This window comes from Xiphophorus couchianus, chromosome 16, assembly GCF_001444195.1.
Source record: "Xiphophorus couchianus chromosome 16, X_couchianus-1.0, whole genome shotgun sequence".
In the NCBI taxonomy this organism is placed as follows: domain Eukaryota; kingdom Metazoa; phylum Chordata; class Actinopteri; order Cyprinodontiformes; family Poeciliidae; genus Xiphophorus; species Xiphophorus couchianus.
Window position 1 is genome coordinate 6529131 of NC_040243.1, and position 23644 is coordinate 6552774.

General features: G+C 38.2%; 1 protein-coding gene across 3 annotated transcripts in view; it reads left to right on the top strand.

The window, feature by feature from the left end:
- The first annotated feature begins 2271 nt into the window (after positions 1-2271).
- LOC114160411 (SH3 and cysteine-rich domain-containing protein 2) overlaps positions 2272-23644 on the top strand; it is a 29698-nt gene continuing 8325 nt past the window's right edge. For 2 of the 3 annotated variants that reach the window (XR_003598756.1, XM_028042998.1), the window contains exons 1-8: positions 2273-2994; positions 12841-13189; positions 14803-14897; positions 17132-17216; positions 20638-20753; positions 22487-22556; positions 22725-22834; positions 22937-23025. Coding sequence is in view for 2 of the 3 variants with exons in the window: in XM_028042998.1 (XP_027898799.1) it covers positions 2908-2994; positions 12841-13189; positions 14803-14897; positions 17132-17216; positions 20638-20753; positions 22487-22556; positions 22725-22834; positions 22937-23025 (1001 nt within the window). In the remaining variant the exon portion in view is untranslated. Of the gene's footprint in view, positions 2995-12840; positions 13190-14802; positions 14898-17131; positions 17217-20637; positions 20754-22486; positions 22557-22724; positions 22835-22936; positions 23026-23644 lie in introns of all 3 variants that reach the window. The other variant, XM_028042999.1, reaches the window with a different exon arrangement.

Here is a 23644-nt window from a genome sequence, read left to right on the forward strand (position 1 = left end):
TTGAGATTTGAGATTCACAACACGAGACTGCGCCGATCTGAATCTTTTTTTGGCACCTTGAGAATGGAATTTGTGGAAAGAGGAAATCTCCCTTGCAGAAATAAAACTAATAAGAGCACAGACTGATGGCTGCAGACTTGAAGCGTCTTTCTTGGATATTTCTGTCTTTTTGCTTAGATTGTTGTGTCTGAGGTAGAAGCACAGATGAACAATTGGTGCCAATTTATCCCAGAGGGCTCCCAAAGTGCAGCAGCTCTGGTCCTGCGGCTGCACCATGGCGACCGCTGTCACGGCTGGGATCTGTCTTCTGCCACATGAAGCTCATTTTGTTCCTACCGGTCTTGCTGTATCTCTCCCATTTCCAAATCACCAAAGCTGAAAGTATGTGTTCCACTCCTGTGTTTAGGGCTCATTTTTAGACGGAGTTATCGTGGCACCTGGGGCATCACATAGAGAGATGAAAGGAAAGTGGCTCAGTGGAAGAAATGTAAATCTCCCCCCTCTCATTCAGTTGTCTCTGTTGTTCTGTTTTTCTGAGTTTGTACACAGATGGTTTGGAGCACAAATCATCGCACGCCAACATATTGCGTTCCTGTTTATTTTTAACAGCAAAGACACTGCTATAGAAAAAGTCATTTTTTGTTTTATTTTTCCTTATTGTGCTCATTGTTTCTCACTCTGCCACATGCTGTCTCCTGACTCTGTGTGAAGATATAATTAATACGATAACTGAACCATCTTCTTCACACGCACCCAAAGACTTTCTGACTGCTCGAAGCAAACTTTGATGTCAGGCTTTGGTGAAATAATGCAAAGAAAATGCAAAAATAACAAAAGTAAGGGGCGCTTCTTACATTTAAAAGTGTCAGTCATCTTTTATTTCCTACTTTCATGACAGTAATAGCAGCTGCTACTTGCCACAAGAAAATGCACTTTAAGAAGGTGGCCATTTTTACTTTTACCTCAGATTTTGAACTGACAATGACCTATTTTCCAACTTTAATTATTCCTATGTAAGGTTGTACAGGCAAAAGCTGTGTTTACAGAAATGGTAGCAGTCGAATCTCTGTGTTGCAAAACATTTTAAAAAAGTCCAGCAATATGGATATTTTTTACTTGACTGAGTCATGTATAAATTGATGCTTTTCATATGTATCTGTGTGATTGATGCAATCTTTACAAACATATATACCGCTTGAGCTTACAATCAGAAACTAATCAGCAGTATGTGACAAGATCAACACAAAATAAGTGGTTCACAAAAACATTTAAAAAGAAAGATCTGAAAAGTTTGCTATTTATTGGAGTTCCCCCCATTTACTCTGATGCTCCAGAATAAAATCCAGTGTGAATGAATAGTTGTCTTGAGAAGTCACTGACTTAGTAAATAGAGTAGGATTAGGGCTAAAGATGAGAAGTGTAAAGGAAGATTAGATTATAAACCAAATTTTGAACATCTCTCAAAGTGCTTCAAACTATAATATAAAAATGGAAGGAGAATAGCACAGGTGTAACATTGCAATCAATCCTAACTAAAATTTTAGGCAAGGAAAGCATTAATTAAAGATGCATCAAGGCCCATGGGAACTTCAGAGGGAGACATCCACAACTCAGTGCGCCTCACATATGTGACCAAAAACAAGCCCAGTTTGCTTCACGGAAAACATGCAGAAGAGGCGCTAAGAAGATGAGAACAAAACGTATCTTTTTTGCCTACATGCAAAACAGCAGGTTTAGTGGAAAATTGGAAACCATCCTGAGCACATCATTCCCACTCTGTGAGACATGATGGTGGCAGCGACTTTTTATCAGCACCGACAGAGACACTGATCAGAGTTGGACTGAGATGGATGTAGCTAAGCACTGGGCAATCCTGTATGGAACACTGTTAGAATAAAATAAAAATGCATAGAGTAGTTTTCAGATTTTATTGGTCAAGATTACGTACAAAATTATAGACGATTTTGTTTTGGGCTGCCACATAAAATCCCAATAAAATACATGGAGCTAGTGTAAATACTTCATTACACTACATGAGGTGAGGTTATGTGTTGTTTGGGTTTAGTCTTCAAATATGGGATGTAGTATTAATAGAGGACCCAAAGCAACTTTGGTTTAACATAACTAAAATGACCACGGACGTTTTAATTAAAACATTCTGCCTATGGTACAAGACATTCAAGACTCTATAAGCCAATTTGCCAATGTGCTGTTGGCGAATTGGCTTGAAATCTGTGTGTCGTTTCAAAGTAAATGATCTCTCTATGAAATGAGCCCTGATTGAGGGTTGAAAACCGCCAATCGTGCGTCTCAGACGCATGGAAAGGCGTGTCTCGGATAGCGCTTAAAATTATGTCTGTGCGTTTGTGAACTGCAGAGTTCGCTTTGAATCTTTAGCCAGTTGATCCCCTTAAATCTTTCGGAGGAGTCATTTTTTTGTGTTTTTTATTTATTTATTTATTTTTTTTAAAAAAATGTTTTGAGATTTGAGATTCACACCGCGAGGCTGCGCTCCTCTGAATCTTTTTTTGGCACCTGGAGAACGGAATTTGTGCCACACTGGAGCTTTCTGGTGCGCGCCGGAGGACGATCCACGGGGCAATACAGAGAGGAGACAGAACCTTTGCTGAACGCATGTCCACGCATGGCCTGAATACAAATAAAGCAAAATCAGCTGGTGTATGAGCTGCACCAGTCTCTAATTTACCCAATAAGCGTGTGATTGGTGTGGAGAGTCACCTCGCAGGAGCAGCAGCAGCAGCAGTGCGCACACTCCATTTGACGTGGATCTGCTCTCTGCCGGTGTTTCGCGTAAAGCAGTAATACCACGCCGACTGAACCCAGTTTGAGGAGCTAAAAGTTTTTTTTGTATTCTTGCTTGCATCGACCTCCTCCGGCTCGGTACCAATGATGACTGAGAACAGTGAGATGGAGAGCGACTCGCAGCTCCAGCGCTCCCCAAACAACATGCCCATCCAGCCGATGACATCCAAGGCAAGTTGCGCAAATTCTTCAGTCATTTACTATTCAGATGTTGTATGTATCCTCTTGAAACGTGAAAAAAGGACAAACACTTAAATTCAGGCAAAACTTTGCAAACTGTTCCCTCCATTATCCGATGGGAATTGGCTGAATAGTGAAATTTGTTTGTTCATGCTTTTTAGCGTCTCCCCCGCCCCCCTCCCCATCCCGCCAGACCTGTTATAATTGATTATGAAATGGGGGTGACAACATTTCGCAAATGCAGTTGTATTTTTATGCCTGCGTCACTAGGTGTAATCTCCCACGTAACGTCTGATGTCACTTTCTCTCTTGTACGTTTCTTCAACACACACATGCGGTTCAATTTTCTATTTATTTTTTTAAAGAGGTATTTTAATCTTCTATTCTTGGTACAAATAGCTAAAGATAAATTGTAACCTTGAAAGCTTCTGCATGTGCATGACTTTCTTTTGTTTTTTTTTCGCTGAATAATTATCCAGCCTATAATGCTGCTCTCACTTCTTTCCTTTTGGAATTTACACAGGAATATGCACAAGTGAAAGCTTTACAAGTGCAGATTTTGACTTGAATATGCAGCTGTAGATCATTTTTCCTCTACATAGGCCTACCTGTCAGGAGCCTGGACTCATTACAAAGTGCCTGCAATGCCATTTGAGTTGTTGACTCAACTGTTTAAACAAAGATGTGGAGCTGTGAAAGCTTTGCCATTGCTTGCTTTTTAATGGCAGAACACTAGCTCATTAATTTGCTTCATGGACAACTTTCCCTTGAGTGGAGTCTTTGTCTCCACCTCATGCCTCTTCCTCTTCCCGATGCCCACGCACAAACACTGCAGGCTGCACTTTTGAAGCAAAGTGACACTCCGAAGCGATGCAGTCAGACACTCCACTGGATGCTCTGTGCTGCATCTAAATATTTGATGTCCTCCATGAGAAGCTGACATTGCTGCCAGCTAACTGTGCTCACTTTGGGGCGATCTGCTCTATATCCACCCTCCTCGCCAGCTGAGACCAAAGGAAATCATCAGTGATTCGACTCCAGGCAGAACCGATTGGTGTTCAGTTGAACTGAATGCCGGCTTTGGCTTAACTACATTATATCTTTAATAACAAAGTCATGAATTTTGTTAAGTGCATCCACTCTTCGCATTGATTAATGCAGCCTTGCCTGAATTCCACTGCTTTGTTTGAAATTCACTTTAATTCAGTGTAGAGTGGGAGATGAGTATTTACTCACTACAGACTTGCTCTGGTTTTGCATTTTGTCACACTTTAGCAATTCTTTTGTATCAAATAAAGATAACCTAAATAAATAAAATAGCAATTTTAAAAAAGCACATATTCAAACTAATTTGGACCAAGAACTTTAATTGAAAAGTAATCACCCCATGAAATAACTGGTTGAAAACATTGTCTTGCAAAGATTATTTTAATTTCAATAACTAGCCACACCCAGGCCTGAGTACTATCAGCTTTGTGGCACAGGGAATCACAGAATAAAGCCTGTCTCACAGCAGGTTTTGAAATGGTCTAGTTAAAGTTTGGACTTGTATTCAATGGAGGCACTGTTGCATGATCTTAAGAAAGAAGGTGATGCTCAAAAACCCATCAATATGGCTGAATTAAAACAATCCTGCAAAGAATTGTGGGTCAGAATTCTTTCACACTGATGTAAAAGATTTCTTTCTACTCATTTATTTTTGAATAATAAATAAAGCCATAATTTAAAAACCGCATTTTGCATTTACTATGTTATCTTTGTTTGCTTTTAAATTTGCATAATAATCTGAACATGCAAATTTAACAAAAAAAAACAGCAAAAATGGAAGGAATCTTTGCAGAGGTAAAAGCTTTTTTACAGCTCTGTTTAAAATAATGAAAGTCATCTCATTAAAATTAAATGTATTTTAATTTCATCCAGTTACATAGATAAATGTAATTTTAATTATAATATAGTACATTCAGATTCATATGATATTTTGTCGGCTATTAAAAAGTTATCTCTAAACGAGACCAACAGATTGTCGAGTCATTCATGCTGCCGCAATCCCTCATCCTGACGAAATATGTAGTGACAATGGGAGGGGCAACTCCCTTATCACAGAAAAAATGTACAGCAGAAACTCATTGTCTCATTGTTGGTGTTTTTCCTGCCAATTCCAGTTTTTCCAAACCAGTTCCAGTGCTAAACTGGTGCTAGTGCTTGTTTTACACCAACTGTTTCTGTTTCTACCACCAAAATCTCTGGCACGAGAACTGATAACCTGGTGCTATCTTGGCTCCAGCTTTGAGTAGGATCAGAGAAAAGAACTGCTGTCATCAGCGGCTGAGGGCAGAGTCATGGACACAAAAAATTAAAATGTTATGAGCATTATATTTTAAAGCCCTGAGTAAGTTAAGACAAAAAACTAACAAAAAAAGTCCAAAACAAAAACAGAAGATCGACTCTTGGGTAAAAATAAATAACCTAGCAGAGTTTAGATTGCAGTATTTATTCTTTTGTAAACTCATTTGAAGTGGCTTGGCACTTCAGATTAAATTTGTACCTACAAAAAGAGTTTATTGTGGAAAACAGGGTTGAAATAATATGCATTGTTAAAGTCTCAGTTCCATGTCTATTTAAAACACCTAATCAGGAGCATTTCTGAAATAGAAATCTCATTCACAGGAGGTAATTTTGAAGTAATCTAATCAGACTCAGACATGTGTCCATGTCTTAATTGGACAGGAAAAGACTGGCAGAGAGAGGCTCCACTAGCAGATGCTCTGAGAAATCCACCAGCAGCGAATTCCAACATAGATGGATATCAAAAAAGAAAAAAAGGAAAATCAAGGACAGATGTGTATGCTGCCAAAATGATTCAGAGGGCAGTCAGGAAGTGTGGACTTTCTCTGCAGCATCCAACAATGTGCTGCCAACGTTGGCAGGAATGTGAGCACAGCAGCCAGTGATGTTGGTCTGTGTTGAGAGCTGTTTGGTCTCTCAGGGTATTTGATGCCGTTTGAGTGTTTCATGAGAGAAGTGTGAACAGGTAAACCACTTTTCTCCTCATGTAAATAATACGCCTGGGAGTTTTTGACCACTGTCAACAACAACAATACCAAATGTGTCTGCCCATTTCTCCAGTTGATTGGCCCATTTTTTTTTCAGCTTGCTAGCCAAAAGACGATAATTTCACAAATTATCTAGTGTGCACTCTAGAATATTTATTCATTTTTAAAAAACATTCACACTGAGTACAGCCTTTCAGCACAGCTGGCTCAGTGGTAAAATATGGAGGACATTCACCATGTGTGAAAGTGACTATTGGTTCCAATTCCGAATCTAAATTACATGAAATTATAATTACAGTCATTAAAATTAAACTTCTATCCAGTGGCATTCAAAGTCTGTAGAAGATCACTTTGCTCATAAGAAATTACATTGCTGGCATTGTATGTTTTTATGAGGCTAAAAGAGTTTTACATCATCTAGAAATGGTGAAAGATGAAATATTTATTATAGCACTTTGACTGAGACAAATCCCTCCCCAAATATATATAAATAATCCCAAATCCATGTTAAACCACCTGAATTCATTTTCTATTAACCAAATTTTGTGAATAAATTGTATAATTTGCACAAATTAAGTCAAGTGAAGTTGGCAATCTTTTTACACACAAACTACAATTTCATCTCACACACTTTCTCTCTCTGTGTGTAGGGATGCACATGAAATAATGTTTCAGCATCACTAACCCTTACATTCCTCCTGAGGGCAACCTTAAAGTTTGTTGCAAATTTCACAGCAACCCATCCAGTAGCTGCTGAGACATGATACTAAAGACCGCAATCTTCTCTGTGCTGCCGGTGGAATTAAATTGGATTTTCTGGAAGAGACCAAAAACGCCTGCAGAACTGTGTTAGCTCCAAGGAAATCCAGAGACCTCATGAAGGTCTAGCTTCATCCTTTTACAAAAGAGGGGAAGGAAACTTACCCTACAACAGTGCAGTATTCACTTATTCAGCTGAGGTGTTACTAATGATCTACCTGCATCACACAGATGACTACAGTTTCTGATCTCCAGAGTTTGCCACTGAATCAAACGACTCTTTGAGAGGACCCTCTTTTATGTTAACTTCAGATCTCGTTAACGAACACTTCACTTACTTCCCGAATGAAGAGGCTACAACACTGAATTTGACTGGTGTAGGCGGTGAGTCAGGGAGGGCTGCAGCGTGATATCATTGTGTCATGTGCCGACCTTGAGCGTGCTTTACATGTCACGTCGGTACATTATCAATTTTCTGCATGCGTCATTCAATCTGGGGAATGTTTAGATAAAAAAATAAAATAAAATAAACTGCATTGACTAAGCAGGTTAAGGTTAACTCAGAAGAGACAACTTGATGTGAAGCTCACTGCGATAATATTTTCATAATCCTCTTTGGCAGCTGAAGGAGGCCAAGGTCTTTCTTAATTAATGATCGCACCTTCACTGCTGTGATCATTATTGATTTGACACTACAATAAAGGTGTGAGCCTCTGAAATATTGGAGTCTAGGTCAGAAGGGCAGAAAAGATACGTGGCGCTATGAGTTTCTCCTCCATTAAACAATCCTTGAAACGTTGATGGAGAGAGATGGCGTGTGTGTGTGTGTGGTTCTGCGTGAATGAGCTTGATTGATCGCGTGTGTACAAGCGTTTATGATAGGAGAAGAACACTGGAGGCAGCCAGTGATTATGCATTGCTTATCTCATATTCATAGCAGGAATCTGCCATCCAGCCATGCATAATAACCAATTTTAGGACACAGAATGGGTCCACACTGTTTTTTTTCTGAAGGAAGATTTTTTTTTTTTTTACAGGCTTGAAACAGATTTTATGATAAGTGATAGGTGATGATAGGTTTGTAGAAACGTTATGTTTTTCTTTTTGTGTTCACAAGGTGAAGTTTAAATACTTTGTGTTCTACTTTAGAGATATAATTCCCTTTAAACTACATATTCTTCCACTGACCTAGAATTGGTGTGAGCCAGGAGACTGTCTTTCACAGCACATTTTCACTAAAGTTGGTTTCTTAAGGCTGAAATATCCCTCCTTAGAACAAGAACAAGGTCGGACACGGTGACGTTGATCATGTATTTGACTGTGGCTGGTTAAAGGGAACTTTACTGCCCGTATACACTGATAAGTGGACTTTCTTATAAAAAGCACTTTGGACTTTATGCTGTTCTAATTGGATTAGCTGGAGGAGTATATCCGCTTCAGTGGTTCTTTTTTTCCAATATATTCTGAACCACCACTTTTCTTCAAATGGCACAGAGGGATATTTCCACATTTTAAAAATGGAGATTGATATTTCGAAATATGAAATGAAGAAATTTGAAAAGGGGGCGGAACTTTAACATTCTAGACATTCAACCAAGCAGCAAAAATGGGCCGATACATCAACAGTAAAAGCCTCTGTTTGAAAGTGCACATTTAATGTTACAGTTGCATATAAAAACTGTGAGAGTTAGTCGATTCAACGTTCAATGAATAAAATGTGCCTCACTCCAGAGATCTCTGAAAGCCGTCGGCATATTGTGGAGAAAAGCTGTTTATATCTGCAGCTTCCTGATAGAATCAACACTTTATTGTTTGGTTGTGACCTCTAGACACATTCAGACATTCCATAAATATCTCAGTCTGACCTCATTAAATTTTAACTGAAGCTCATGTCTGTATTCAGCAAAAGTCTTATTATTGATTTATAGATGTTCAGACTCTGCTGTCTTCTTGCAGAGCCTCGATTTTTGACATTTAGACTGAAAACCTGTGAGTTTTCAGTGATTGGTGGTGGACTCATGCAGTTCTTGTGAGATGAGAACTTGGATTCCCTTCAACATTAAGACTTTTTGTGTTAGAAGAATAAAATAAAAGTATTTTTGTGGTGATTTTTATGGTTTTAGAAGCAACTACTGGACCACAAAAATAGCTTACTGTCGGGATCAGCTCCACCACCGTAGGACCCTAAACCAGATGAAATGGCTATTAACGCATTGATTAATGATTTACTAATAAGAAGACCTGCCCCAAATGTTTTGTTCTACTTTCCTTTGGGAGCTATACACTTTTTTTGATGAGTGTAAAGATATTAGGCTTGATTTGCTAAAAGATTTTGAAAATAAACCTAGGCTGCACCCTGAAGCTAACAGTATATCTCTCTGTGTCCAAACTCAGACTTTCTGTTTTTGAATTAGACATTCTGGATGAATTTATGTTAAAATTGCTCGTTTTCATGTATATTTATGTAAATTACACTGATTGCCAAGAGCAGGATTCTCAAACAAAGCAGACATGTGCAAATATATATATATACTGCATATACTATATATATATTGTATTTGAAAATTTACTGAATGTAATTTCTCCCAGATGTTTGAGGCATGTCGCATACTGCAAATTATTAACATCTCCAGTTGTTCTGTACGTTTGCACCACTAAATACGGTCCTCAGTCAAAAATTGTGCCAGGCGGAAAAGATGTGCAAAACGTGGAGCTAAATACAGAAATGGAACAGTCCAAGTGAATCTGGTCTTTTGTTTCGTACAACAAAAGACTGGTTAATGCAGGAATTGTTACTTTACAAATAAAAGTGCAGGAAACATTACTTTGTCATTTGTGGCTCTTTGACTTTGGCCATTGATTGTGTAAAAGACGGATGCAGTGTCTAAAAGTACTTTAAGGGGAAACATGCACCTCCCTAATGGCTCCGGCTCTAAGTGGCATGCATTTGAAGCATCGGTTTCTCTTCTAAAATAAGACAAATTTGATGATTTCCCCCTCTGGTATCATCAGCAAGAATCACCCTCTCTGGTTTCTGTGCCTGAAAACCTTTCTATTACTGGCTACATTCAAAAAGCTGACTTGATTTGTATGAAATCGAGTTACATGGCTTTGCCACAATGACTTTGTTCACATGTTAAATGCCTCCTCTGAACCTATCTCTCTTCTTACCATCTGAGCTTCTCACCTGCCACAGAGATTCATGTGAGATGGCGTAGTGATGCCTCCCTTTCGAGCGTGAGGTCACTTTGGCTTTGACTCCATAGTAGGATCCGCTCACGTAATGCTCAAATGAAGGGTAACGGGAAGGCTTTTTAGAGCTGCACACTGACAGTAATTGAGACATGTGCTTCAGCCGGCGCTGTTATGCTACCACTCGACTGCTCTGATTATGAGCTCGGCTCCAGCTGGAAATAGGCAGAGTTGGAAAAAAGTGAAATAAATAAAAATATTAAAGACTTAAAAAACATTGACTGATGGCTGGAAGGGAGTGATAAAACTGAATTTATTTAGACCCACAGATTCTCTGTGCATTTTTATGTATATAAATTAGATCTATTTGTCTGGCAAAGTGCCTTGAGACGACTTTTATTGTGAATTAGCCCTTTATAAATAAACTGAATTGAATTTATTGTTTAAGCCTTAATAATGAAGCTGGGGCAACAATCAGAGCAATCAGTAACAACCACTTTGAACAGACTTTGTTGTTGTTTTCTTTCAGTTGTTTACATGAAAATCAAATTATAACCAACAATGCACTGTAAGGGGGAAAAATCTGTTTGTTCAGGGGCAGTTTTTAATCGCAAAGTGAAAAGAAATAAATTGCAATTGAAAGAGATTGTTTTTATTTTTTTTAAAACCAGACTTGGATAAATATGCAGATGGAAACATACACACAAATTAATGGACAGACATAAATAAATGAGTAAATTATTATCAAGATTTGGAAAATACCTAAATCAAGTATTGCAAGTTCATGCGTTTCAGTACTTTTCCAGAATATATGAATAAAGTCACCTATTAGTTGAAAGCTTTTATAGAATACAGACAAAAGAGAGAAAAAGAGAGTCAGAGGAAAAAAATGTACATATGAATGTGACACATCAAACACATGCAATTCAGATTTACAGTATTTAATCAAGCACAGCACATTAAACAATGTTACATGATAAAACACAGAGCAATCATTGTAATGTACATAGGTTTTCTAGTCACAGGCTAATTTGCAAACCCAGTCCTTGGTTGGACATTTGTTAAAAGAAAGCGAAAATAAAATTAAGATTCATGTTACCTGAGTTACATGATGGTAAAAAGGACAAATACATTTTAGATTCTCTTTTTTTCTATGAATCGTTATTAAAAATACCTGGGTTAAATTTCAAAATTTGAGCCACGAAGGGCCGCCAAAAGCAGAAAACCTTAAGTGCAAACAGAGCTGTAACAGTTAACGGCAAACAGAGTATTCATCGTTTTAATCTAATGAGGTTATATTATCCAAATGAAATTATGCAGGAAACATATGGAGAGAGCAAATGCACTTACTCTTTAGTCTCTGTGCGTTTGCCTCTATGTGTCCCACACACAGATGCATACTCTTAAATAGACAAACTGTCTTCATATCTCATTACCAGACACACCGAGCTGCAAACAACATGTCCCCGTAAAGTGATTAAGTTTGGCACCGAGCAGAACGAGTGCAAACAGACGGTGCATCTGCGCACATAGCGTCTGCATTGCTCTGATTATCTGTCTGTGTGTCTGTCTGTTGGGGTGTGTGTGCAACGCCACTCTTCCCCTTCAAGAGGGCAGCTTCCTCGCTGACTGAAGCGGCATGTCAGTGCGCATCATGAGCATATACGTGCAAAGCAGCAGGCAAATTTCTAGAAACGTCCATCCATCAATCAATGCCAAGCAACTGCAGCTCAGTAGAATTTTTCTGCTTTTGTGGTTTTTGAAATACAGCAACAGCCAGTTATGTCTTTATGTTCTGTTAGAACTTGTGCAAAGATTTATATGGCATATTTCTTTAAAATTGCTTCAAAGGAGCGAGGGTTTGTTCTATTGTAAAGTGGTATTAATAAATTTTTCTTTAAGCTCCTTGGAGGTTCTTCACAGATGTTTGATTTAATATTTGTTTAGAACAATGAGGAAAGTGGAGGACAAAAGAAGATTCATATTTTTTGAAATGATGTGTTTAGGAACCAGAATCAAAACACAGCAAAAACTGAATAATATATCCACTGCTGCAGGTCTTTTTGACTTTTAGTGCATTACTGTAAATATTAGTAAAAGATGTAAAAGTAAAAAACAAAAATAATGTAATCAGAATGTATTTATGACAAGCTGGTTGTAACAAAGTGCCAACAGATGTGACTTAAAGTTGGTTCTTCTTAAATATTATTCCCAAAACAAGTGAAGAAAGCGGTGAAAGTCCTAAAAATATCCCATTTAGCACCAATTCAAAACTTTTTAGGAATATTTTGCTAAGTGAGGGTTTAGGAAAGACTTTTATACAACACAATTTTGCTGTAATGTTTGGATTTAGCCTTGTTTTCTCAGTGCAAACCTTTTATGTCATCAGTCGTACTAGCAGCATCACTTGGATATGCTGTTAGCACATGATAACACTGTGTAAACCCATTTCATTTAATGACAACACCTCCCTTTGACCACTACTGAAGAAAAAAACATTTACACGCGGCAGAGTTCAATATATAACAGCAGATGGTCATAAAGAGAATTGGCTTATCTTGTTTAACCACAAACCAATCGAATGAGGAACACTTTGTCTCACTTAAGAGAACTTTGAAACTTCGCTATTAATATTTTATTCACATGAGGTAATATTGCGTGCTGTGAGTCACCCTATATCCCCAATGAGAACTGGTGAGAGCATGGCGTTTTGTTTATGGATGCTGGGATATTGCTTGTGCTGTCCTGAGGGTGCATTCAGCATGTGTTATTGCCTCCTGCTCAGCTCGTGTTTATTATCTGTTTTCCTTCCTGTCTTCGTCAATGTGTGCAGCTCCAGAGATTGAAACGCTCACTGTCCTTCAAGACCATGATGCGCAGCAAGAGCGTGGAGAACTTCTTTCAGAGGTCCTACAGCAACGCTCGCCTGCCCGCCGACTTTATTACTGACCCACCACCGCCTTCTCCTCCGCTGCCACCCGGCTCCCCTCTCGTTGGCGAACGCTCACCCTCCATTTCACCGTCTCTTAGCCCCAACCCCTCCATCTGTTCCCACTCACCGTCTCTCAGCCTTTCTCCATCACTGCCTGCAAAGCCTCCCCGAGCTCAGATTAACCACTGTTTTCAGGACCACATTTTTCGGAAGCCCACCAACTGCCAGCACTGCAAGCACATGATAGTGGGTAAGGTGCTAAAGCTGTTCCCACAAGATTACATGATTCCATGTCGCTATATTTGGCTCAGACTGATGACCATTTGTGGAGGGGATGTGGGAATGTATGTGCAACTTAGAGGTTAAAATGTGCTTTGAGATTCAAAACTGGTCTTTTTGTTTTGTGTATTCAGGTCAATGGCATCACAAGAGGTAAAAGAGAAGTTGATCAGCAGGCATTAGCAAACAATTTTCGAAAATGTTCATACGTGTTGTGCAGCTTTTGAGTTACATTCCAGTTTGTCCTGAACCTCTTTCGCAAACCTTTTACTGTTGCCAAATTTTACTTAAATCCAGGCAGTGTTCTAAACCCTGAATATTTTGTTTTGCTCCACAGAATATTAGGAAACACTGGTGAAGGACAACCTTGATTTCAAAACAGGGAAATAAAGAAAAACAATTAAAGAACCTGTTTCAATTGTATTATACCTCATGTGGTGTCATCAGAGACCCAGAAACATGCTTTTGGGGTGGTAGACTCCAATGATTTACAGCTAAATAGCAAGAAAACATAAAATGGATCATGACATACTGTTATAGATGTTAAATGTCAGTGTGATTTTTCTTACAAAAAGTCTAGCTTGTAGTTTTAAAACCTTGGATAAGTTGTACAAATAACCTTAAATAGAAGGTTAAAGAACGCGTGCAACACACCAAACACATTTTTATAAGCTGACAAACTTTCAAACAACCAGATTTGTTTTGGCTCCATTAAGTGGACATTTAATTAAAACTGACTCATTTTCTTCAGTGCAGCTTGAGTGTAGTTTTCTTTTATCTCTGCCTTGCTGCTCTTATGAGCTAAAAACTACTAGTATTTCTCCTAAATGTGTTTCCTGTCAGTATGACTGATTACAGCCTCCTACCTGCTCCCCTGTGTTTGCGTCCAGGCTGTTGTTTTACATGCATTGTGGGGTTTATTTATGTAATGCATCACTTCGCCCTGGCTGCACTCATCAGTAGTCCTCAAATAAAGTCTAGCATCCTTTCTCCTTGTTAAGCTGATTAAGTAGAATCAATTTTCCTCTTTAAAGTAAAAACTGTGCTTTCTTAAAGCCCTCTAATTTTTCCCCTTCTTTCTTAAGTAGCTTGTTGATGTTATCCTCATCTGCAGCAAATTCAGAAATCACTCTTCTTTGGTTCTAAAATAAAAACCAAGGTTTTGGCCTCTTCATGCGTATAAACATTATAAATAGTGATTATCTCATCAGAAATTAGGAAGAAAACATCTGGAGACTGTTTTTTTTTTTTTATCATTCCAACACTTTAAGTGAAAATGAAAACACTTGATGAATCATTCCTAAATCTATTATGTCTGAAATATCTCCAGCTGCTTTTCAATCTTGCCATATTTTAAGAGCTGTTGATTATAAGCTGTTAGTATTTGCAGTTGCAACAGAACAGAGCTTGATAATCTGAGAAGACACAGATCTGCTTCTGTGATCTGTAGGCCACTTTGTTCTTTTCACACTTTTTATGCACCCTGCTGCTTCAGTTTTTTTTGTTTGTTTGTTTCTCTTTCATTGTGGCTACATCTATGTCCGTCTTCCGTGTCTTTAATTCTTTGTCTAACCCTCTCTGTAGGAAACTCCAAACAAGCTCTGCGGTGTAAAACATGCAAGATGGCTGCTCACCTGTGGTGCACATCAGAACTCTCGCAGCAGCAATGCCATGGAAAGGTATATGCAATTTTATGCTGCATAATTTTTTTTTTTTTAAACATTTACAGTTTCTCCCATAATAGAGATTCCTTGTCACCAGTGTGGGGAAAATATGTCCAAGTTTTGCAAGACTATAAACAAAAAGCTCCACAGAAGCATAAAAAACATGAAAAATTAAACATGAGTCGAGGTGTTAATTACTGAATCTACCTTGAGAACATGCATTTGGCCTTGCATTGCAAAGCCAATGCAAAAAATACAAATTAGACTTTAAGCCCTCAGTTTATTTAGAATAATTACCAATTGATGAGCAAAAACCTGAGAAGAAATGTGAAGCAATGTGAATAAGCAACATGACTACTTTTTCAATTAATACATTCAAACACTTCTTATACTCATTGTAACAAGTGAACTATCTTGAGAAAAAGCTATTTGAACAGAACCAGAACCATCTGGGTTTTGCAGCAGTAAATTAAATAAAATAAAAAAAATAAGGACATGTCATAAAGCCAGAATGTTCAAACATATGACAACACAATAATAATAATAATAATAATAATAATAGTCCACCTCAAACTGGTTAAGAATTAAGAAATGGAAGGTCTAGTTAAAACCCAGAAAGGCTGTTGCGGGTCTGTGGAGAGTCTGAGTTGTCGTGGAAAAAATACTATTTCCAAGCACTGTTCAGGTGAAATCACTCAATCAGGTTTATTCATATATTGTGCACAATACAGAGAGCTTGTAGGACAATCAGTAATGAAACAAGTCTGGATGAAAAGCTCTGTCAGGCAGAGACAACACATGAGTTTTATACCAAGGATAAAGAATTAACAACAAGGGGCGAGACAGTCTGGTTCTGATGCAGCTGTAGAAAACAACTTCCAACCTTCTACATGTAACCCAAACAGTTCTTTTGGTGAGAGTTCACAATCATTCCATATAACATGACTAGCAGATGTGACCTTATTGTAATTTTTCCATCACAACTCTTACTCAAACAAGTAAGGTTGAAACCTTTGCAACTTCAGCTCTCCCTCTGTCTGATCTTCATCTGAATTGTCTGTCAGGAAAAAAGTCTGAGACTAGATGAAAGTGCTTCAGAATCTCTGTAGGATATTTGCAAAATTCCCTTGCTGCTTCATTTCAAACCTCACCATCTACTGTCGAATTTTGCTGCCTCGTGTCACATTATCAACCAGTATCATTTATTTTTCCTGCAATGGAGGTCTGTACTGCTTTACCACTGGGATTTTTTGTAATTTTATTTTTCTTGCAGTTGTTAAAAATAAATGCATCACTCCAATCTGAAGTCATAATCAATTCAGTCATCAGATCTGGGTACTACTATCAAACAGGCTTTCCACCCTTTTTACCACATTTAATCTAACTGCTGACATGTTCATATAATATTTATTCAGATATCACAAACCATGAATTATATTGGTTGACTTTGGATTAAAAAAAAAAAACACACAAAAAAAACATTGATGCTTGAAATTATTTTAGACCAAACCATTATCAATTGCAATGATAAATAAATTTGGTTGTCAAAAAAAACATACGTTGCAAGGGAATTATAAATTTCCTCTCCAGTGATTTCAAAGTTTGATTTCTAGTAACTTTTCTTGTGGATAGGTGAAAACATTAGTATGCAGCAGGAGACGAGACCTTCTGAGAGCAACTGTGAACATTTAAAGAGCACTTTGTTGAAGACAGCGCACTGCAGTTTGACAGCTTTCTACAATCAGGAGGAGATGCAGGGTAGTGAAAAGGGCATGGAAAGGTAAAATACATCTTATAATGAGGAGAAACATTTTGTTTTCTTTCTCAACATGGCAAAGAGACTCAGAGCGTCTAAATTTGCAAGTAAAGACAGAGACAAACTGATCTCAGCTGAGACACTTACTGTGCTTAATTCAGTGTGAAATTGCAATCACAGGGACTCACAAACACAAGCTTCCTTGTCCATGCTTGTATCTAAGCAATGCATACGCGAAAGTTGTCGTGTGAATTCATTGTCCACCAATGAAGGCAGCAGATAAATACAGAAATAATTTCTTCTTCCTGCAGCAGGTGCTCAGGTCTGGCAGCGCTCTCATGCTCGTCAGTGTGCCTTTTTGTGTTTTTGATATGACTTTATTGGGGTCCTAAAATCGCTTCGCAGTCGAGTCCATTTTCCCATGGTCCAGATCTGTACACAGGAAGTAACGGAAGCTGAAAAAGTCATTTTGCTTTCTGCTTCCCTCCATTAGTCTGGAGCATTCAAGCGAAACTTCAGCTCGCCGATGCTCGTCAATGACCAATTGGCTGTCGTCAAGGAAGTTCAGCCAAGCCAGGGTGAGCATTCGGAGAGTGCTTGTGTGCACGCGTGTGTTTGTGAAAGTGGGTGCACAGGTTTGTTTGCGTCTCTGTGCTTTTGTTTGTGACTTTGCTCTGTCTAGTGATTTGGGGTATTTTTAGATTTTTGTGCGCTTCCATTTGTACCGTAACAAACCCAGAGCCACCTCCCTCTCACCTTACAACTACGGAAGCATGAAGTGGGAAAAGATAAAGAAGAACAACAACTTCAGTCTTTCTGGGAGGCTGGTGGATGGTCTGCACTCTGAAAGTATGTGAATAAATATTTGCAAGCTGTGATGTTTATGTTTTTTAATCTGTTTATGATTATATGTATAACCCCAGACTGTTGAAGCTTAAAGACAGGCACTGCAGTTTGCATGTTTAAAATCTCCATAAACATTGAAATGCTTCCTAATTTATAATCAGCATGAGCTCTTTCCAACTCTCTCCTGAGATGTGGTTACACCTCATAAATGAGGTTTTGAACACATGTTGAATTTCTAAAGCCCTGCTTTTACACCATTGCCTGACAGGACTCCAAAATATTCCTTTTTTCTTTATCTTTTGATGAGCTGCTGTTTTCCTTGGGGAAGAAAAGAGAGGTAGTGAGGAGGGGTGTAACAATATATCCAGCTCATGAAGTGATACAATACTGAGTTTACAAGAATGAGTAAGGATAAAATTTCACTAATTTAATTGGAAAAAACTAATGCTGCTGTTACACTTCAGCAGATATGCCTTGCATTTCAATGCCGTATGCACTGAACTTTTGTTGTTCTGTGAGGATAACGTTATTTATCCTCATGCTACACGATGCAGACACTCTGTCTGCACTGAAGATAAACTTCTTTCACATCCAAAACTACTGAACTGACACCAGCAAGACATACCTTTAAGATAAAGTCTGCTGAAAATTCAGCCAGTAGTTTTTTGACCATTGTGGCAAGACTCAAATAATTAAACTTTAGTTTTCAGTTGTTAGCTATAGTCATAAAAATGGTAAAGAAAACTTAAACGAAACGGCGATGACAACAAAAAGATTGATCTGGTGGCATCCAACATTCTACTCCCTTGTTTCTTATACACAAACGCTATACAACACTTCAACTTTTTTTTCAGATCTTTAGCTGGCCTTCCTAATGAGCTAATCTAACTGCTTTGTCTCAGCACTTGCTGCTCCATGAAACCTCAATGTTCGCAGAAGATAGTCTACTCTGTAAAGACCATCATAGTTGTGGCTCCAATCAAGTTTAATGCTCAGGTAAACACTAAGGTATTTGTGTGAGTCCAATATCTCTTGTCAGTTCCCTGGCTTTTCACCAAAGTTGCACACTGACAGCAATTGGCCAAGGGTTTTGTGAGACACTTCAGTCTGAGGAGATATTTTGTGGTGTTTTAATATCACATTTTTTCATATCACTATATGTTGTTACACCCCTAGCAGCTACTGTGGTGTCTCACCTCGTGTGAAGTACACAATGCTGACTAAGTCGCAGCATCTCATGCTGGGACTTTTTGTATAACTCATGCATCAGGATGCAATCAACCTGCAGCTCCATCACCTCAAAGAATGGGTCTCTGCCAGGACATGCTGAGTCTGCAATCTGTCAAACTCACAATGTCCTGCTACTTATTAAAATACAGAAGTAATGTTACTCTTGATTACTATTATGATATTATGATATTGTTAAGACTGTTACAACATGCTATGGTATTAAAATGTTAAATTGGTTCTCTTGAAAACAAAGTCCGTCCCATAAAGAGTTATCCAGCTGTTTTCAGCATATGATTTGGTTGGATGATAAAAGTTTTCTATATACTACTATCTACTCCACTCCATTCTCATTGATGGCTCAGATGGTAGGAAAGAAAACAATGGATGAGTTTCTCTCCAGTGCTGAGAAACTCATCCATTTCTCAGCACTGCATCCATTTTATTCAAACGAAAAGTCTGATAAATAAAGACGTCAAGCAAGTTAATAATTGGAAGTCATAAAACAATTTAGCCTCCACTGCTTTTAAATCTTTTATGTGACAGAGTGAGAGATAAATTACAAATAACTTGTAAACACTGCGAGAATATCAGAACTGGTATTTGCATCTAATTCACAGTTTTCATCAGTGTTAAAGATGAAAACATTTTAATATTTCTTCCAATTTATATTGCATAATTGAAAACAAATATGTTTTGGCATTAAAACTAGATTAGCACAAAACAATGTAACATCAACTACTCAAACATGGGCTGATGTATACTACACTAACTCTATAAAACGCAGGTTGTAATTTTTGAAACCTTTTCTTAGCTTTATTATGTAGGCTACATGCCTTTTTTTGTGTCCTGTCTGGCAGTGTACCAATTATAATTTTCATCTGAATGCCAAGGAGAAAACCAGCAGATTTACTTTGACAAGTAGAGTACTCTCCAAGAGTACGGTGAAGGACAGTTGGTGCTTTAGGTCGCAATCTTGTTTTCACAGCACAATGTGGGACATGCTAAAACAAGAATCAACTTTCATGTTTAGATGCTAAGGTTACAGCTAGAGTCATTTTACATTTTCAATTCTCAGATACTCGTTCAGCAAGATACAAATAAAAAACCCAAGGTCTTCTCCCTGCTATGAGAGGGATTTGTCTGAAGCTGAAAGTCTGTGAACAAGGTTTATTTAGTCCTCTGTGATTACTTCATTTTGCAGAAGCACTTCCTCCAGGGAAGTTCACTCTTAAATACCCATCTGATTTCAGTCTTATGTCAGAATTTTAAATTTTTCGGATTCCTGGTGAATTTTTCTGATGACAGCACAGTGGTATTTCATTCGGTATGAAATTGCAAATCGTTTCTGCTTCATCCTGCACAGACATACACACTTGCACACAAACATATGTGCAACTATAGCAAAAAAAGAAAAAATCCATCTGCCTTCCATTCCACTTATGTCGAGGTGGATGGAAATAAGAGCAGAAAATCTCCTTCCTAACCTAGAATATGCTGCGGTAGCACTGAGCATTGCGGTCTACACGAAATGCAGAGATGAAGACTTTGAGGGGATTTCCATATTTTAAATATCGTATCTTATTCTCTTTGTACTCGCTACAGCTCCAGATATATCACAACCCTTAAACTAAGACTCAGTAGAGTTATTAGACTGTCTTGATGTCTTCTTAACTTTTGGCTGCTGCGCACTTTCAGATGTTAAGTGGGTCACTTTGGCCCAGGACTGAATGCATTACTGCTGTTATATTTAGCCCCCTTCCTCCAGATTCTCACAGGCGCAATATCTATGATGTACAGCATTATCTCAGCGTGTCATCCTAATTGTGGCGTGTCTGCAGCAGAAGCTTGGAGTTAATTAATAATTTATGGATGTGATTTTTACTCAGGCGTAAATATGTGTTTGTGTGGTGTGTGTGGTTTCAGAGGCTGCGCGGATGCGTGTAGACCCCGTGTATGCTGCCTTACGCTACGGGACGTCCTTGGCACAGATGAGCCGTTCCAGTTTTGGCAGTTTATCAGAATCACCAACGCGCAGCTTGGTACGGCATCATGTCCCCTGTCAATGAGGGTAGATTACAGTTGAATGTGTGTCTTAGCCATAAAACTGGGTTTGATTGCTCCGGTCCATTGAATCACTGACCAGGTACTGAGGTCATGCATACAAATTCATGGTACAGAACATTTAGTAGGTTGTAAATTTCTACTGGGAGCTTTACAGAGTCATTTTATGCTTTATATAAAGGTGTAAACATGAAGCATAATGTAATATTTAGACAAAACAATTAAAAATGTCAAATAAAAAGGTTTAAATCCCTTTAGAAATGGACATGTAAGGAGGGAAACTGGTCACTACTACACTGTAAAACATTTGAAGGTGGTTTAATTTGCAAGTGAAAGTCCACCTTTTGCCTTGAAAATGCAACTTAAGTAAACAAGAAAATTGCATTGGTTTTAACTCAGAAATTGAAGTTCTTTAAGTTGATTTAACAAGTTGTCTAACATTGTTTTTTTTATTAATTAAAAAATTAATTGAGTTTTAACTTATTGCTACAATTTAAACCAAATAATTATTTCACAATATGCAAGAAAAGAAAATTCTCTGACCTAGTGGAAGAGCACAAATTTCTCTATAATTCTTACTCACAATATCAAGTTAAAATAACTGCTTAGTCAGCTCAGAAACATTTAATGTGAACAGAACATTATCCTCTAGCTTTGCAAACTGTCAGTTGCATTAAAATAAACATTTGCCTTAATAAAACACCAAGGTCAGATCAACGTAACACACTTCCTTCTCAGGATACAAAAACAAGCCGCTAAGTACACTGGGAAATAATTCCCACTCCTGGCTTTTTCTTCTTTCAATTTTAAAAAAAATGCTAACCCAAAAACTCTAGTTTATTCAACTCTTGGAGCTTTGACAAAATTAATAAAAAGCAAACAAAGCTTACTACTGCACATTTATCTTTTGGAAACTCACACATTTAGGTAAAAATCTAAAACTTGATGCATTTATTTGAGTAGAAGATAGACACAAGTAAATGCAATTCAACTGTTGTACAGTGTATGCTTTGTGTTTTGATTTGTTGAATGACTATCTCCTGTTCTGTTTATGTTAATGTTGCTTTCATGTATATAGTTGTTTGCTTCACTCAATTTTTTCTCTTCTTTTTACATTGATTACATTCCACCATTAAGAAGTTTACATATTTCACATTTGAATGTTATTTTTTTTGTTCTAAGATTTGCCATGTGCACTAGATGTCTTCATTATTCCTTGGCTCTCCTTCACCGGATCACTGTTGCATCTTTTTTGACGATCACCCGTAACAGTCTACACTTCACTTAACCGTTCCATCAAACAAGTTTTAGTTTGTAACCTGAAAAAAAAAACACAAAAAGAAGTTTTTACTAATGATTTCGTTTAATAAGGGAGCAAATCTATCCAAATCAGCCCACCACTAAGTGAAATAGTAACTGATCACTAAAGCTACTAACTGCTTGTTTCAGTTTGACAGTGAAGACTGCCATTAAGCACTTACACTAAGATGTATTTTTATGTATAATTATGATATCAATGTTCCCTCCCAAAATTTGAACCCCTAGTTTATCTACCATTGTCATCTCTGGCAAAGTCAGCTAAGATAATTCAGAAAATAGTATTCTTAATGGAGGACAACAAACTAATTAGACATCTGTTGAGCAAATGTACGTTGTCTTTGGCAGCTGGGTGCTAACATTTTATTGTTTCCTCTTTATTTCATTCCTCAAGGGGGAGGGAGGTGAGGAGAGGCAGGAGAGACAGTGCAGCATGGAGGAGGAAATAACTCAGGAGATGGGGGGTAAATGCTGCTATGTGTATGTGAAATGTGCTGTGTGTGGGTCAATGTCTCTGCTGCGTTTACCTGTGCATGACTGCCTGCATGAGAGAGATATTTCATTTGTTTGCTTGTTAAAAAAATTTCAACCGCATAATTGTAAGGGTCTTTTATTTTTCGCTACTTTCACAGAAATCCTCGCGCCGCTTCCAGACGCCGCTGTTCCAGAGGAAGAGATGGAGAAGGAGGTGGAGCAGAGCTGCGAGCAAGCAGAGATTCCTGCAGAGGACAGCAGTTCAAAGGTAGAGCTCTGTTCAGTCAGCCACCCTGTGAAGGTCAGCCTTTGTTGTTTCATTTCTGGCATTTGTATTTCTATCTCACAACCCGAATAACCCTGTATCCAGGTGCCCAAGCGCATTGAAGTCCACTCCATCCACACCTATGTAGCACTCTACAGGTTCCTGCCTCAGGAGCTGAATGACCTGGAATTACAGTGAGTAAAAGCCAGACAAAAAGGATTTTTTTTTTTTTTGTGACCACATGACCACAAGTGAGGACATGTGTGTCAGCATGTTTTGCTGCTGTCTGTGTTTATAGTTTCTCCCTAAGATTTACCCTGGTGGTTATTCCTGCAGGATAAAATGTCCCTGTCAGTTTTAGAGGACAATTTCAGGGTGCTCCTAAGGACAATTAATTATAAATTTGGATCCCTTTGTTGTTCCCATGTAGAAGTAACGTAGATTAGCTGTGCTCCAAGCAAGGGAGAGGATGGAGACAATGAGCCACTGAGAAAGGAAAGCGAGACGAGGAAGGAAATTGCATAGAATAGTGAAAGTAAGAAATAGTCACTACAACCAAAGGGCAAAAATCAAAGTAGAAGTTCTGAGAGATGAAGGACAAGAAAAGAGGATTGTGGGTAGACCTTGTGATGTGAGGGTATTCTGAGAGTGTATTGATGGTTAGAGGACAGCACTCACAAAAGCAGAGCACCGAGACTGTTAAGAGCCATCTGTGATCCGGCTCCGAGTGTATGAGTGCAGAATTTAAAGAAAGGGGGATGTGCTTCTCCCAGGACGGGTGAAGATGAAAAACTTTACAACCGGCTTGGACAG